This window comes from Melopsittacus undulatus, chromosome 1 (assembly GCF_012275295.1).
Source record: "Melopsittacus undulatus isolate bMelUnd1 chromosome 1, bMelUnd1.mat.Z, whole genome shotgun sequence".
Taxonomy (NCBI): Eukaryota; Metazoa; Chordata; class Aves; order Psittaciformes; family Psittaculidae; genus Melopsittacus; species Melopsittacus undulatus.
Window position 1 is genome coordinate 107,015,350 of NC_047527.1, and position 17,592 is coordinate 107,032,941.

At 37.5% G+C, this 17,592-nt stretch overlaps 1 protein-coding gene across 1 annotated transcript in view; it reads right to left on the bottom strand.

Moving 5' to 3' along the window:
- Nucleotides 1-17,592, bottom strand: part of PTPRN2 (protein tyrosine phosphatase receptor type N2) — a 659,546-nt gene that overhangs the window by 359,839 nt on the left and 282,115 nt on the right. The window contains exon 10 of the mRNA XM_031042861.2: nt 14,431-14,517. Coding sequence (XP_030898721.2) covers nt 14,431-14,517 — 87 coding nt within the window. The remainder of the gene's footprint in view (nt 1-14,430; nt 14,518-17,592) is intronic.

The following is a 17,592-nucleotide window of genomic DNA, read 5'->3' on the forward strand; positions in this document are numbered from 1 at the left end:
TACATACAAGACTTGCATAAGCTACAACTGAGATTAAAAATGTTAGGGAGTCACACTTTTAGTTTAGAAAGACAATAGTTTTCTCTGATTTTTTTGTCTACTCCCTCCCCCCCCCCCCCCCCCCCCCCCCCCCCCCCACTGTATGCTACTACAGTTACACAGGTACACCTCTGTAAACTGGTAGTTGACTCTTCTGACATAAGTGAACTTACACTCACCTAAATAAGAGAAGATTGTGAGTTTTAGATGGCATATGGACCATACTATCCTAATCACACTTATCATTTTTTCCTAATACTTTGTTATGATGCTTTTTTGAATAAAGGTAAGAAGTTCTGGCTTCCAGCCTAATAAACAGGAACTTCTCCCCATGCAAAATGTAAGGTCTGCTGCAATGACCTGCTAAATTTATTACTTGAAATTTACTGACTAATTACCCCCTCTGTTGGCTGTCACAACTTCTGCTCTTTTTTTCTTTTTTTTTAATTTCAATAATGTTGCCTTCAGCCATAATAGTTTAGGGTTTTTTAACAAAGACATTCAAAGCATATTGCAAATTGTCACCCTTATGTGCTGTTGTCTTACATTCTGTTTACTAGAGATGAAATAATTACAGTGTTTATACCAAAATGACTTGAAGGTTGATTGCTGATTTAATAATATGCCCTCCCCTTGGGTTTATATTTCCCATCTGAAGGTGGGAGGGTATACAACACACAGAGAAACAAACAATATTCTTTGTGCAAAATAGAAGTATTTCCTTTCATTAACTGTTTTAGTAACAACATTCTTCTGATATTTTGCCTATCAACGAGTGATCTGATTAAACAGAGCCTAAGCATGATCAATATGGTAAGGTCCATATCACTTTCAAGCCGTAGGTTATAATTATATTTATGAATGACAGGATTTAAATCTCCATAAATTAAGTACCCAGCTTTGCGTGCCTGTTCTTCGCTCCCACATGTGTATACTTTCATGTTATGCTATCATACAGAAGGTTTACTGTGAAATACAGTCACAGTCTATCATACCCCCTAGTGGAAAAGGATTTGAGAAACAAGTGCCAACATGGCTATGTGTATTCTTGAAGACAGAGCTGATGCCAGATGGAAATGAATGAAGGTTCCACTGCTGTATTTTAAAATACCACTGTATTTAAAAGAAAAACACTAGCAGAGCACAGTATCTCAAGATTGGAGTAGGATGAAGAGAATGAGGATTGAATATTTTCAACATTAAACATTCTCTTAATGACCCTATTTCATAAAACAGAGCTTGCCTTAATAAAGCTTAGTTTTGAAATTAGAGTCACTACTTGTCTATATGTTCCTTTCAAAATCCTTTAATCTCTGGAGGTTAAGAAAAGCAATTAGTAACGCTCCAGAGGATTGCACAAAGTAAATTTTATAGCAGAGAAGGTAATTGTCTCAGGAAATGTTTGGTGGGCTTGAACTAATGACTTGCAATGTGTACACATTTCTGTGCTTACTGTGTTTAGGAATTTGAAGCTTATGTCCATTGTTTATATTGCACTAAAAACTCCTTTTCACCTTCTCAATTTTGGAAAAATTAAAATGCTCATACTGCTGTAAATGTGATATATACAGGCATATAAACATACTTACATCAAAGCAAATTAATGGGGAAACACACATAATTAGAAGAGGCACTTTTGTAATGCAGTATGTTTATACAACATGATTTACAGAGCAAAGCAAAGGCAGAAAATTGCAGCTAGTCATTGTCATGTAATAAATAAATGGATTAAGAAATGTACACTGGCTATTTTGTTCTTCTGTTACTCAGACCAGCTGCAAATTCATTGACCACTTGATTCAGGTTTTCATCAACATTCCTGACCACAGGTGTTACCTAAAATTTATTTTGTGAAGCTTTGCATCATACTCTATTTATATTACATAAGCAGGACACTGACTAAACTTCAGATTCAGGAAATCTGTGAAGGATATGTTGTGCTGACCTACTACAAAATAACTTCTCTGAACTGTTGAGTAGAGAATATTGATCATTACCCAGACTTAATACTAAAAAGTCACACATCTTTCACTTTTTAATATCTTTACTGTTCAAAGATTTGCTTCATTTTGCACCTGAAGTGAACAAACATTGATGTACAGCTGTATGCATTCTCACATTTCTATTGACATGTATGTACTTACAGGCTGTGATCAATTAAAAACATCTTTTTTTTTCTTTTAGCAAATTGAGTTTCTTGACCCTTTCTCTGGAAACTCTTAACATGCTCCTTAAACTGCAGAATGACACACAGTGTTCCACAACATGCTGCAATGCAGCCAAAAATGTATTTTCTATTCATATTTATACCCTTTATATACACTAAGCATGAACTGTTTGCTCGCAACACTGTCTACAGAAATGTGGTCCTGTACTAAATTCATAGCTATCATGGAGAGAGAAAGCTAAAGATTTTTTCTACCCACATTCCATCTTATGACAATAACCAAGCACCAAACATGAGAAAGAAATATCTCTGCTAAGAGAAAGACATTAAATACAGAGCTCACCAGTTAGTGGTTGATTTTCTACCACCACTTGCATTTCACTACCGTGGTTTACACCATGCCGCTGGGTGAGGTGTAATGGATAGACCACAAAGATTAGATAGATTGACAGCTTCAGAGCAATCACATCTTGCAAATGTAATCACACGGACACAAAACTTAGGTCTGGATTTTACAGTTGCAGCTCAGAGTTACCTCTGAAAGCTACATCTACGGCCTTCACAAATCACGTAATTATTTGGACACCTTGTAGTGCCCTCCTCTCTCCCTGAAATGATGCTCCATGAAGTCACTCCATGACTCACTCAGCATTGATCATTTCAGGGAGACAGAACAGGACACTACTAGGTGTCCAAATAATGGAATGTATCCTGACTGACACACTACTGTCATTAGATTAATTTCAAGAGTAAAGTCACAGAAAAGGGATTACTTGTCCAGAAAAGGATGCTTTCCAAAAACAGCAGTTCATGTTTGGTATACCAGCCTCTGATACCAACCAGTACTAAATGATGGACTTTAAATTTTACATTTATGATTAATTTAACTTTAACAATTTAATCTATATGCATCAAAAATGTGCTAAGTACACTGTTACTGTTTACAGTGCAAAAGGCAGTGAAAGAGTATTTTAAAGATTTTACAACTCACTTCATCTCAGGTGAAGATTATTTTGATAAGCCTATAATTTAAATGATTTAAAAATAGACAATGCTCAATTTAGAGATTGATGCTATGCTCAGTTTGTCCTATTTTTATTCTCCACAAAAAGCAACTTCTTATGATTACTCAATATCTATGAATAATTTGCAGAGTTTTAAAATATTTTTTCTATTAATCTGTCACAAGCCATGAAACTTGACATTTTCAACACGCTGAGTACATGAAAGTTGCCAGCATTGCATGCCACGCAAATAAGATTCTTAATTACAGTATTTAAAAGAACAAATCATACAAGTGCTATAATTTTTTACAGCAAAAGAGTGTGTGGACCCTGAGAGAGTGGGAAATGAATTTTAAAACGCTGCTTAAATGTGCAGTGATTTTTCTTTCACTCCCCAAAGATTTAAGCTAAAGGATAAAACAGCTATATCATTAAAAAAAACAAAAAAGCAAAAAACCAAGAAAAGTTAATTATATGCTATTTTTCTATATACACTTTCATTCTTCTTTATACCTTAGTCTGCCTGGTACACAAACAACAGTTTTCATCTTTAGACAGTAAGCATTCAATATATTTTACTGACTTCAGGTCTACTTACCCTCTGCACACCTGTGTTGTTAAGGGAGTCTGTAGCAATCACATATAAAATCTGTCCACTGGGATGATAGTCACCTTATGCTCAGTTTGCACAAGTGACTTTTAATAATTAATGAAGATCATGACTCATGTATTAGGACTTTTGCAGAGTTCAGCATGCTTATAGCTTTGATAGGAGCCAGATAGAACACAAATTTCTTTCATGAGGATTAGGGAGCACAACCTAATACCAAAGCACCCAAACTTTGCTACAGCCCAAATCAAAGAGCTACAGAACTCGGAGCGCTACAAGCAGAGCCCTTCTGCTTACCCTCTTAAGAACCTGTTTGCTGCTTCTTTGGCTCTGAAGAGAAAGTGCATTTATTCTTGAGCTTCCCCTTTTGGCTGTGAGGTAGGGAGGGACATGTGTTCTGCAAAGGAGGCAGAAGTGGAATTTATTCAGCTCTTTTTCATTGCACCTACAGATGTATATTTGCTCCAACTGCCTTTATGGCTCCTAGGGAACACAAAGCCTTTGCAGCCAGGTCATGGTGCAACTCATAGGCCTGGATTTGAGATATTTACTGGTTAGGGTGTAAAAACTGCAGAAAATTTTTTTTTTTTTCAGCTGGGTGAGCAGGTCTGTAATATTCATGCAATCCATCCATCCATCCATCCATCCATCCATCCATCCATCCATCCATCCAGGAGATAAAAGAGAGGAAAAAAAAAGTGTGTGTTTGTGTACGTAGGATGATCAGGTAGCCAATGGCTGGAGGATCAAGAAAGGCATAGATGTAAGATTAATTTGGTATATTTCTTATAAGATACTATTCTTTTAACCAAATTTTGCATAATAAACTTCTTCCATTTCTAATATTAGTTATTCTATTTGTGGACCAAACTTTAGTGAAAGAGTGAGAATCACAGTTCTCTGTTTCTATTCCCATATCTGTCACCAAGTTCTGCCCCATCTTAGGGAAAATCAAGCAAATTGTCTTGAGTTTCAATTTACCCATCTGTAAAATGGCTGTGGTTCCCTGTCAATAATATGTGAAATGTTATATAAATTAAATGCACTGGCACATATTCAGTGACTTGCTTGAGACAAAGGACTATATCCTGCCTATCCTATAATGTTATGAACTTTATTATAAAAGGAATATGATGGCATTCTCAGTCACACAGAAAGATGCGTAGCAGAGAAATATGAAGTTAAAAAAAATAGATAAACTTCAGAAGCTCACTTCTCTGTTAAAACCTTCTCTTGAGTAGGGATCCATGATTACATGGACATGTATCTGCAACACTGGATTTCATTCTGCTTTAGATTACAAAGGTGCAAATCCTCTGACTTAACGAGATGAAATGTTATAATGTAAAGCCAAACTTTGTACATTTTTCTTTGTAAGAGCCTCCCTAGATTTTTAAGGTCTTTCTGTTTTGCCACCTAGAATTCATAAGATGCTGAAGGCCAAAATCCTTCTTGTTATTTTAATGTATTTTTATATTTTTCTAGCAGGAATGTTACAGTGGAGAAGGCAAAATGATCTTGGTTATATGCACATTTATTAAAGAAAAGCACACAAAATATATTGTACCTCAGGGGAAAAAGCCACAAGACTAATGTAATGCTAAGGTTGAGAAATCACTCATGTTTAAGTAAAGGAATGCATAGTTGAAAATTCCACCTTATTTTTGTTTCCTTATCCTCATTCCCTTAAAAAATTGATGTATCTTTATTTTATAAATTACTTGTCAAATAAGACAATATGTACCAGAAAACACAACGTAATTTCTTATAAAAGCCTGCATACAATGAGTTACAGCAATACATTTCAGCCGATTTGTTTTCCGGACTCATTAAATCTGTGGAAGAAGTCAAGTTTGAATAAAAGTGGTTCCATTATTTCTGAGTTATGCTTTTATGACATTTTAAACAAGATTATGCCAAATAGCCTTAGTCTGTTGGTTTGCTATTTAAAATCATAGAAGAGGTGACAAATATTGCTCAAGTTTTCTGAAAGGTATATCTTTTTATTGAGAACAACCATATAGCACAGTTCAAATTTAAACAAAAATGTTGCTTAATTTCTGGATAATAAATGGAATGGAAATAAAAATTCATTCTATTGTTAGTTTATACTACAGCATCTTAAGGCGAGAAGGATGGACTATATGTTTTTTTATAAGCGCAGTATTAGAACACTCCTCTTAGTAAATCTAAATGGCACAGACGCAGAATCCAGGATCTACCAATCTAGAAAAAACATTGCAAGAATATCAATCCACAGGTGTTTAACATATAACACAAGAAAAGATTAATTACACCAAATCCAGGAGAAAGGAATTACGGATAATTTGCACAGTGGAGGGAAGTTTGCAGATACAAACCTAACAAGATACTGTACTACCTGTCCAACTACTGCTCAGTGCTTAAATAATCCTCTCTCACATTACCCTGCCTCTCAAGTTACCAATAATTTCCTGAGTTGTTCACATCCTCTCAAGTTACCAATAATTTCCTGAGTTGTTCACATTTAGAGCATACATATACTACATGTCATAATCCATCAGCATGATGAAGTGAAAATACCAAGCACTGTTCCAGTGTTTAGGTTGTGGATGACTGCGTCTGATTAACTGGCTGATTGAGTTTTCAGGTGTTAGAGAAATAACATGACAAACAACGAACAAAAACTATATAGAATTATTGGGATACTACAGCCAATGCACATGTTCATAATAGGTGAGGCAAAGAGCTCCACTCATAAGTCTGCCTGTGCAACACTTCCAATTTGAATGCATTTAAAGCTTCTCCAAACTTGGTTTCATTTTCAGACATCTTCCTCAATTCAAGTTCTTTTCACTGGGATGGTTGGCTGGCTTTTCAAATTGTATTTATTCCAGCCCAACTACCTCATCCCTTCCTCAGAACAAGGATAATCACAGGTATTATTTGGTTGTGTAAGGCCTTTACTTTGCAAAGAAGGTGGAAGGTACCTGTAATTCTTCACTTACTTCAAAGGACATATTTGAAGCATGGCAAAAATGTGCCTGTAGCTTTCCTTATGGGAAGTGTTCAAAATTCGAGCTTGTTTTAGATTGTTCTTTATATAAAAATGAGTAAAAAACACATAGTTGATGTTAAGGACATAAAAGAGCATAATAGAAAAAAAACAATCTTGTCTGTCTTCATGTCTAGAGATAAAGTCTTCAAAGTGTTCTTTTCAAGAGGGTCCCTGACATCCAAGGATGAATGGAGGTCAAGTATTAGAAAAGACCAGTATTTTCAGGATCTCAAGTACATTTTTATCAGGCTTCAGAAAGTATGTTGGAAACAAGGTATGGAACTATAAAGTTGTAAAGGTCCTACTGTTACATTGAATTCTGCTGGTAGCATCCAGTTTTGCCTCAGACCCATAGAACCGTAGAATCATAGAATAATTAGGGTTGGAAAGGAACTGAAGATCAGCTAGCTCCAACCCCCTGACACGGGCAGGGAAATCTCACACTAAACTATGTCACTCAAGGCTCTGCCCAACCTGGACTTGAACACTGACAGGGATGGAGCATTCACAGCTTCCTTGGGCAACCCATTCTAGTGCCTCACCACACTCACAGTAAAGAACTTCTTTGTTATATCCAACCTAAACTTCCCCTGTTTAAGTTTGAACACATTACCCTTTGTCCTACCACTACAGTCCCTAATGAAGGGTCCCTCACCAGCATCCTTATAGACCCCCTTCACATACTGGAAGGCTGCTATGAGGTCTCCACGCAGCCTTCTCTCATCCAGGCTGAACAGCCCCAACTTTCTCAGACTCTCTTCATATGGGAGGTGCTCCAGCCCCCTGATCATCCTCGTGGCCCTCCTCTGGACTTGTTTCAGCAGCTCCATGTCTTTTTATGATTCGGACACCAGAATTGAACACAATACTGCAAGTGAGGTCTCACAAGAGCAGAGTAGAGGGGCAGGATCACCTCCTTTGACCTGCTGGTCACGCTCCTTTTGATGCAGCCCAGGATACGGTTGGCTTTCTGGGCTGTGAGTGCACACTGACAGCTCATGTTCATTTTCTCATCGACCAACACCCCAAAGTCTTCTCCGCACGGCTGCTCTGAATCACTTCTCTGCCCAACCTGTAGCTGTGCCTGGGATTGCTCTGACCCAGGTGTAGGACCTTGCACTTGGCATGGTTAAAATTCATAAGGCTGGCATGTGCCCACCAAACAAGCATGTCAAGGTCCCTTGGGACGGTCCCTCCTTCCCTCCAGCATATCAACCAAATCACATAGCTTGGTGTCATCGGCAAACCTGCTGAGGGCTCACTCAATCCCACTGTCCATGTCACCGATAAAGATGTTAAACAAGACCGGTCCCAACACCGATCCCTGAGGGATACCACTCGTTACTGGTCTCCAGCAGGACACTGAGCCACTGACCACAACTCTTTGCGTGTGGCCATCCAGCCAGTTCTTTATCCACTGAGTGGTCCATCTACCAAATTGATGTTTCTCCAATTTAGAGACAAGGATGTTGTATGGGACAGTGTCAAATGCTTTGCACAAGTCCAGGTAGATGACATCAACTGCTCTATCCCTGTCCATCAGTTCCGTAGCCCCATCATAGAAGGCCACCAAATTGGTCAGGCAGGATTTCCCCATAGTGAAGCCATGCTGGCTGTCACCAAGCACCTTGTTGTTTTTCATGCGCCTTAACATGCTTCCCAGGAAAATCTGCTCCAAGATTTTGCCAGGCACAGAGGTGAGACTGACTGGTCTGTAGTTCCCTGGGTCATCCATTTTCCCATTCTTGAAGACGACAGTGTTCAGATTCAGACTCAGTTCATTTGAAGCCAAGTAATTTCAGGCAATGTTTTTTTACAGACCAAAGAACTGTCTAAACTGAGAGCTGACTTGGACTGCTGAACACTCAGAATGGTAACTGAAGACAATGGGATCTCTATTTCAGTATGTGAAGATCTTTACAGAAGACAATGAATAAGTTATAATCTGAGACATCAGAGTGGACACCTCATATTAGCAAATGCTTTAAGTTAGTCTTTTCATGCATAACTCCAGCTCTGTATGGTCCTAATAATACCCGATATCTCATGTGAGTTAAGTATTATCAATTTATGTTTGTCAAGCATTTTGTTAGTGTAGTGAAGAACACTGTAGGAAACAAACAAAAAACTAACAAACCAAAACAAGATTTTTGTTATGCTTCAACAAGAGCAGTAGTTAAACATCAATTTATGCAATTATTATATTGTGCCCTGCTACATGTTTTCCATTGAAAAATTATATATGGATATAGGCACACTTGTTGGACAAGTTATCACATCTCCTGAAGGGTTAGTTGAGTTCTGAGTTCAGTTATTTTAGAAGGCAAAAATGATGAAGATGCCCATTAAGATGGATTGATGGAAGAAGCCAAAGCAATAGAACAAAATGTGGGAAAAGAGAGACCTAGAGTGAGAGTTCTTCAGTGGCAATAGGGAAAGTCATACAAGGTTAAAGAGAGAAATAAGAAGGAAAAGAATAAAATCAGTGTTACTGCACTATCTGTCAGAGAATGTGATATTCAGCTGAAAATCTCACTCTTAACTGGAGGCTGAGAATGGTAGGCTATGCAGTTTGAAATACTATGAAATCAGAATAATCTGTTTTCTTTCCAGACAAAGCTATTCAGCTAAGCTTAGTGCTGAAAAGTCCCCTTAGCAATGTTCTCAGCACATTCCTCAAGTATGAGAACATTATAAAAATTCAGAAATCATTTATATTCGCACCAAAACCAAGTAAGTCATCTATGTTCTTATCAATGGTTTTGACTATGAATTCTGAGTGTCTTTTCCACTACCCTTACAGCTGAGCTTACATATCATAGTATTTTTATTATATATGGATGTTTCTTCATAACCTTGATAATCATGTTTGTAAGTTTACTATTTAACACATGAAGAATAGCAATTACATAAAGAAGGGCAACGCTGCAGACTGTGGAGTGGTACAATTATTTTTTAAAAAATAAATACAAACCCTCCTAACATCACTATCCATCTGACTTCAATCCATGATACCAGTCCAACAATCAATCACATGGGGCATTGGACACCCATAATTAGATTATAAAATCATAACTATAGTCATTTTACGTCTGCTTGCATAATTACATCAGCATGCTAATATCCTTTTAATGGTCTCTAATGATGTAATAAGAAATAATGGAATTTATTTGACAGCTACATAACCATTAACAAAACATATTAAGCATAACTATTACTTCTATAAAGATCCAGGCTGTATTCAAAAGTGACAGCTAACATGTTGGATCTTTTCTTCAATGTTGAAATATTTCTAATTATGAATTCCCTAGATCTATTTCCACTCATCTGCTTCACAGGGTGAGCAAAGTTTATGTCAATGCAAACTTGACAACAAACCAACTGCAGAAGTGGACCGAATGCACTGGGAGCCAAGCCTGAGGCTATATTGTGAATTGCAACTTATCCCTTAAAGCTGGCAGAATTGTGAAAGCAAGAAGATAAGCTGATTACTACCATGCTTCAACTAATCAAGAAGTAGCATGGGAATCAGTAAAAATCCATGGCAAAAGCAACTGTTCACTTACCAAACTCCAAAGCAAGAGAAAAAAATAAAAAGATAAGGAAGAAAGAAAGATATTTCCAAACAAAACTAATTAAAGGTAATAATGCATTTGTCCTTTTAAACTACTTTTTTTAAAGAAAACACAAGAACTCTTAATTGAGAATTTAAAGAACTTCAGAACTCATGAATGGCCCTTTCTCCTCAGTTCTTTTTATGCTACTCCTATTAATGAGATGGCTTTGTATATACTTTCAAATTAACCCTGTGATTCTCATTAACTGTGGGGTTCTTAAACGACCAAGGCCACCCGGTGAGCGATCCTAGTACCCTAAACCTCAGTATGTCTCTGTAATTTTCCAGTAAGGATTCCAGTAGCAAGACCTATGATCCTCTGTATTTCTGGCCAGCATAAACAAGGCCAGTTGTCTTGTTATCCATGATGTATCTCTGTAACTCTTCGCCAAGGACATGCGGATGTTGGTTTCCGCCAAGGTTGTAGTTTTCCACTGTACCTTCTAGAACAGGATAATTAGCCACAATTATGACATAAATATTAGTTTAGCTTTGTAAACAGTAATAATCTCTAGATTAACCAATCATATCTCACTATCCGAGGCTGTTACATAAGGTAAGTGTATAAAAAGAGCACTGTATCCAAATAAACTTTGGCAATCGCTTGATCACATTGATCGTCTCCGCGTTGTCCGTGACTCCTGCGTCGACAATTAACATAGAATCATAGAATCAGAATAGTTAGGGTTGGAAAGGAACTGAAGATCAGCTAGCTCCAACCCCCTGACACGGGCAGGGAAATCTCACACTAAACCATGTCACTCAAGGCTCTGCCCAACCTGGACTTGAACACTGACAGGGATGGAGCATTCACAGCTTCCTTGGGCAACCCATTCCAGTGCCTCACCACACTCACAGTAAAGAACTTCTTTGTTATATCCAACCTAAACTTCCCCTGTTTAAGTTTGAACACATTACCCTTTGTCCTACCACTACAGTCCCTAATGAAGGGTCCCTCACCAGCATCCTTATAGACCCCCTTCACATACTGGAAGGCTGCTATGAGGTCTCCACGCAGCCTTCTCTCATCCAGGCTGAACAGCCCCAACTTTCTCAGACTCTCTTCATATGGGAGGTGCTCCAGCCCCCTGATCATCCTCGTGGCCCTCCTCTGGACTTGTTTCAGCAGCTCCATGTCTTTTTATGATTCGGACACCAGAATTGAACACAATACTGCAAGTGAGGTCTCACAAGAGCAGAGTAGAGGGGCAGGATCACCTCCTTTGACCTGCTGGTCACGCTCCTTTTGATGCAGCCCAGGATACGGTTGGCTTTCTGGGCTGTGAGTGCACACTGACAGCTCATGTTCATTTTCTCATCGACCAACACCCCAAAGTCTTCTCCGCACGGCTGCTCTGAATCACTTCTCTGCCCAACCTGTAGCTGTGCCTGGGATTGCTCTGACCCAGGTGTAGGACCTTGCACTTGGCATGGTTAAAATTCATAAGGCTGGCATGTGCCCACCAAACAAGCATGTCAAGGTCCCTCTGGATGGTCCCTCCTTCCCTCCAGCACATCAACCAAATCACATAGCTTGGTGTCATCGGCAAACTTGCTGAGAGTGCACTCAATCCCACTCTCCATGTCACCAACAAAGATGTCTGCACTTTGAAATCTTTGCAGTAGTCTAAAAAAAAATCAGACCTATGCTATTACTTTCTTATATTTCAGAATTCTTGCAGGGAAAACTGAGAATTAAGAATTTTACACCAGGCTAATAATTAGCTCGTAGTTCAAAGTAGACTAGTATGCTATATTTCCACTCCTTTCATAAACCCTTGGTCTCAGGCTTACTAGTAGTTTTTTCTATATAATGTCCCACAAAAAAAAAAAAAAAAAAAACCAAAAAAGAATTCATTGAGAAAAAGAGTACTTTTACTTGCCAGTAAAATAAAATAATCTAAGTCACCCTTGAAGCCTTAAGTTGTATTTCCTGAGAATCCTCATTCTCACACTTTGAAATGTCAATGTTGCATTAGGAATAGCCATGATATCAAGTTTTTCCTGAAACCTGCCTCCAAGAGGCCACTCAGAAGCTAAACAGGGTCTTCAGATTCATAAAGTTTGCCACTGGTCATTGTGCTGTGATGACAAAAGAATACATTCAAAAAGTATTGATTTTTTACTTGGCAAGGCTTTTTTTCCAAAGCTTCTATTGCTGCTACATCTACTGGCCAGCTCCCCATTTCTCTAGCATTTCATAGATTTAACTTGAGTCACAGCATCTCATTTTCTTGAATAAAGAAATTTATGGATGAATTCTTCACTCACTTGAGATCTGGGATAACCTTCCCAAATAACAGATTTATAGAACTTTTAAAAATACAAAATACTTTTTAAAAATATTATGGTGATAGACAGAATGCTCAGTCCTCTTTGGAGTTACTATAATTCATAAGACACTTTTAAAGTAATGACCATACAAGTACTTTCAGTATAATAATAATAATGGATATTAATAGATGCAAAATAAGCAGCTTTCTCAATGACATACGCTTAAAAAAAGTTTCTTCATAGCTAACTATATCACTGGAGGAATATTTTTCATTAGAGAATGAATCTACAACCTGCCAATTGCAATGTTCTGATTTATCAAATGATAAAAAATAACCAAAAGGCTTTATGCTAACAATTAGAAAGGTAAGTTAAAGTGCTCTTGTACTGTAAATGAATGATCTTAATGAAGCAGAACCAGTTGATTTCAGCAAAGAAATTGTTCCATGGGATTACCACTTTAAACGTGCAGCAGACTTTACCTGCAAATATTCCATCAAGAACGCAAATTCTCTTTACAAGCAAGACATATAATATTATTGGGTTTTGCTATTTCAAAACTCAGTTTTCATTAAAAATGCATTTCATAAAATACAAGCAAAAAACATTCAACAATACAAAGAACTGTTTTACAAAAGAAAAAAAAATACAAGGATATTTTCCTTCTATACTACTAAGGCTTATATGTCTAGTAGTTGACAGGTTTCTAAGAATACTTTCTCACCAGTAGTCCGTTTCTCCCTACATTTACAGTAGTAGGAGGAGTAAATCTTTTTTTCAAGATAGCAATAAACACTTCCACCAAAGATGAAGCATCTTCAGACTGTGACTTAAAACACGGTGTTACAAGGGAACTGAAGGTTAAACAAAAGCTGATGGCAGCACAAGCAAGGCTGAGAAAGATGCTGCTCTTCAGCAGCCTGACTCATGGGCCAGAAACAAGCAGCCCCAAACCTTCTGAAACATAGGCAGGAACTGGATGCTACCCAGACATCAGTTATTTGCTGTGCGCCAAGATGAGACTTCTTTCAAGTAAGCTGTCAAACCCTCCCACAGCTAACCCTTCTCTTCCACTACTTTTCTATCAAACTTATTTTATATTCTGCTTTAAAAGGGAAGAATTAAGTTTTATGAAGTAAATGTCCCTACCCAAAATTATTTCAGAAAATCCCTAATCTAAATTTTTTTTACTGTGCATGGCAAATAATAATCTCCTAGTTCAGGAAATCAACATGCAATCAGCAGTATGGATCATAAGGAAAACAGTAGTTCAACATAACTGAACTTCCTGTGATTTGTTAAATGAGTAGCTGACCATGGAGGCATGACCTAGTGTGCTATATGCCAGACTCAAAGCCAGGAAACCAAGTTCTTATCCATCCCTGATGTAATTATTCCCATCAGTAATGTTGGCTATAATGACCCTTCACAGGATTTTCCTTACCTAAAAACTGTTAAATAAGGTTGGTAACATTTTTACAGCACTTAGATTGGATTATTTTTCCCTACAGAAGCTCAGGAAGTGTAGGGGATATTATAAAGATCACCATGACATTCTTTATTGTCTATTGCACACTCTCATTAACTCTGACATTAAAGAACAGATATTTGCTTATAAGACAAACTATTCAAAACCACTGAGATATCCAATAAAATAAAAAGAGGCAAATTCCATGTACATACTTGACATCATCGAAGGCACTCATCTGCAGCTTCAGGATATCTGCCACTTCCTTTATTAACTCCAAGCCCTTTTCCACACTCAGGGGGCTGTTGAAAGGGAGCAAGAAAACAGAGCATTACGAAAATGGATCTCATCAATACTTGAGAGGCTAAAAGTCCCAAAAGAGTTATCACCTTGGCCTGTTAGAGTCTGAAAGCCACCACTAACTGTATTCCTGTCACATAGTGATCATGATACCAAGGGAATTGGGATCAGGTGCTTCTTCAGGCATGATGAATCACCTGAATTTTCCAGCAATAAGACAAACAATAAGGTGTAAATGGAATTGTTAGGAAGTGTAATGGGCCCATGATGCAGCAACCAGTTCATCTCAGTCCTCAATAAAAAATGTAATAAAGTAAAAGGACAGAAAGAGAGAAAAGGATTGACGAGACAAGGAGGGAAACAAACAATGAAAGTCAAATTGCAGGCTCAGTATCAAATGGACAAGGGAAAAGCGTATTTTTAAATTCATTAGTTTTTAAAATGAATCTTCACCCAGTGAAGGGATACAAAATTATTATGGATTTGAAAGTAAACAATGGAGTAAGGCACACAGTCCAGAGGACACTGATTAGATACATAGGATTTAGTTTGGTGTGTGGATGCACTGCTGCAGAACTCGCTTTAAATCTTTTTAACCTTTGTCAATGCCACATTTACATTTTTTAATTTAGAAAACAGGTTGCAATCAAGCCTAACATAAGAGGACTGGAATCATCTTAAAAAGCACTTATCTAGATGCAAAATTTATATTTGCAAAAATTTCAGGTTATTAGAGTTGCTACAACGCTAAAGATGCATTAAGAACATTCTGTTCCTAATATACAGATCATAGTTTGTTTAGTTGCTTTTTGGTACTGTGGAATCAAACCCAAAAGTATTAAAAAAGTAAAAAGGTAAGGAAATGGTAGAACAATGTCCAGTGAGAAAAACAGATACAACATTCTCTGCTTAAATTGTGATTATAGAATTATTCTCAACATTATAAAGCCCCAAAGACCATGAAATTAAACTTTATGATCTTGATACTTATCTAACTTATGCCATGGTAATTCAGAAATATCTTTGATGAGAGTAACCTAGGGGAGAAAAGGTTCTGCATTTTTTCCTTCAAGGATTTATAACAAGTAGGAGAAGGAGATGTCAAAAAAGTATGTACTATTAGACATGATCTTTTCAAATGGACTAAGGGGAAAAAAAGATATTTTTTTTTTCAAAGCTGTGTACCTAGGCTGTTATTTCTGCTTCATAGTGAAAGCTTTTTAATCCAATCTTATATCATGGTAATCATTGCCACAATTTTATTTATTGTCTGCAATGAGCAAAGTTTATTTATTTATTTATTGTACTGGGTTCTGTATACACTGCCCTAAAGGCACCTTTATTTAAATAATGGCATGTCTCATGTGGATCTCGGTTAGAATGGAATTGCTCAGGCTCCCTTCATGATACTAACCCAAAATGCTCAAGAGACCTCCTGTCACACAAGCAGAGGTAACCCCTCAAGGCACCAGATAAATTTGGAGTTTTTCTAGATGTCTAAGACAGAAATATTGTTGTGTGAAAGTAACAAAAGAATCTGATTGTTCCTGTAATGAAAAAAAAAAAAAAGTACTATAGATTATTCATAAAACCCCTATATTTCAAGGACTGTTAGTGAGTAGAAATGTGATTATTCCTGTCACTACGAAAGCAGATTGTCACAGTGACTCAAGGGCTTATGTGTTAATTAAATCTTTTCTCCCAAAGATGTTGGCTTAAATTTTATGGAAATGATTGGTGTCAGCAAGTGGGCTTTTACTGAAATGGCAAGTCTACACAGCAGTGCAGGCAAAGTCTGCTGCATACATTGGTGTCATTTTTTTACCAAGGGAGTCTCATTTGTAAAAGCTCAACCTCCTGCTTACCCCTCCTTCCCTGAAAAACCATTCCTCAGCTTCAATAACAAGGTATGCTGCTACAAGCCAATGCAGCGGCAGCCATGGGGGATGTAATCAGAGCATTGAAATTCTAAAAAAGAGAAGAAATACTGGAGAGAAAATAGAAGAGAAAATGGTTTTGGAAGGCCATTCTTTTGCAAGTCTGAATAGCCAGGAGCAGTCCTAGTAACTCTAATGCAATACCAAACTAAGACACACAGGTTCACAAATTCACATGCAGTTTCTTAGGCTAAGAAATTGTCATTCATAACATCTCAGGAAAGCTGCAGAACCAGTAGGGTACCAGTACTATTATTGATCACACTACCACATTTAAGGATTCACATTAAAAATTATTAATTTATAACACAATATTTTCCAATACATTTTTTCCAATTTAACACTGATAAATACTAGTACTCTTTATTACAGTTCTGTGACAGTTGTATTGTAGGAGAGCTGAACATTCAAAACCTTTCTCTAAAAATGCCAAAACATCATTCTATGCACTATTTCTGCTTTGCTTTAATTTAGTGTTGCATTTTCTCAGCATTGCACGGCTTGTACAGTGATTACCTTTAGCTTTGCTTTACATAGAGAGAATACACTGCTCACACAAGCATTGTTAAGCACACTAGCCTGCTTTGCAACAGCATCATGCATCAACATCACCCATCTGATTTCAGGTTTCTACAAGGACTGTTAACAGAAGACAACTTGCAAACATCATCTGTCCTCCTGCCCTTGGTCCTCCCACACATCCCCAGCGCAAGTACACAGTACTCATGGAACAGCTGCTGTTTGTGATCTTTCACATACTATGCTTGGTTTTTAGCTTGAATTAATTCAAAGGGAAGTGTTACACACACCAAGAAAGAAAGACAAAAACCAGTGGTTCAGATGAGGAACAAATAGTGAGATAATCCAGACAGAAACTTCAATAGCTGAAAAAAGACTCTTTAGAAAACCCTGATGTTTACACTATTTTATCAAGACCAAAGACATAGAGGAAAGCTAAGGGTGGAGGTAGGGTTCACACTACTTTTTCTGAGCTGTCAAGATGGTCATTTCAATTCCCTATAAAGGGGAACAACAGAGGGAAACCTCTTTCTGGTGATGGCCCTTGCTGGCACTTGGACCTGTATGGCACAAAGTGATTCTCTGGCCTACGGCCACTCGATTTCAAGGCATGCCGCAACA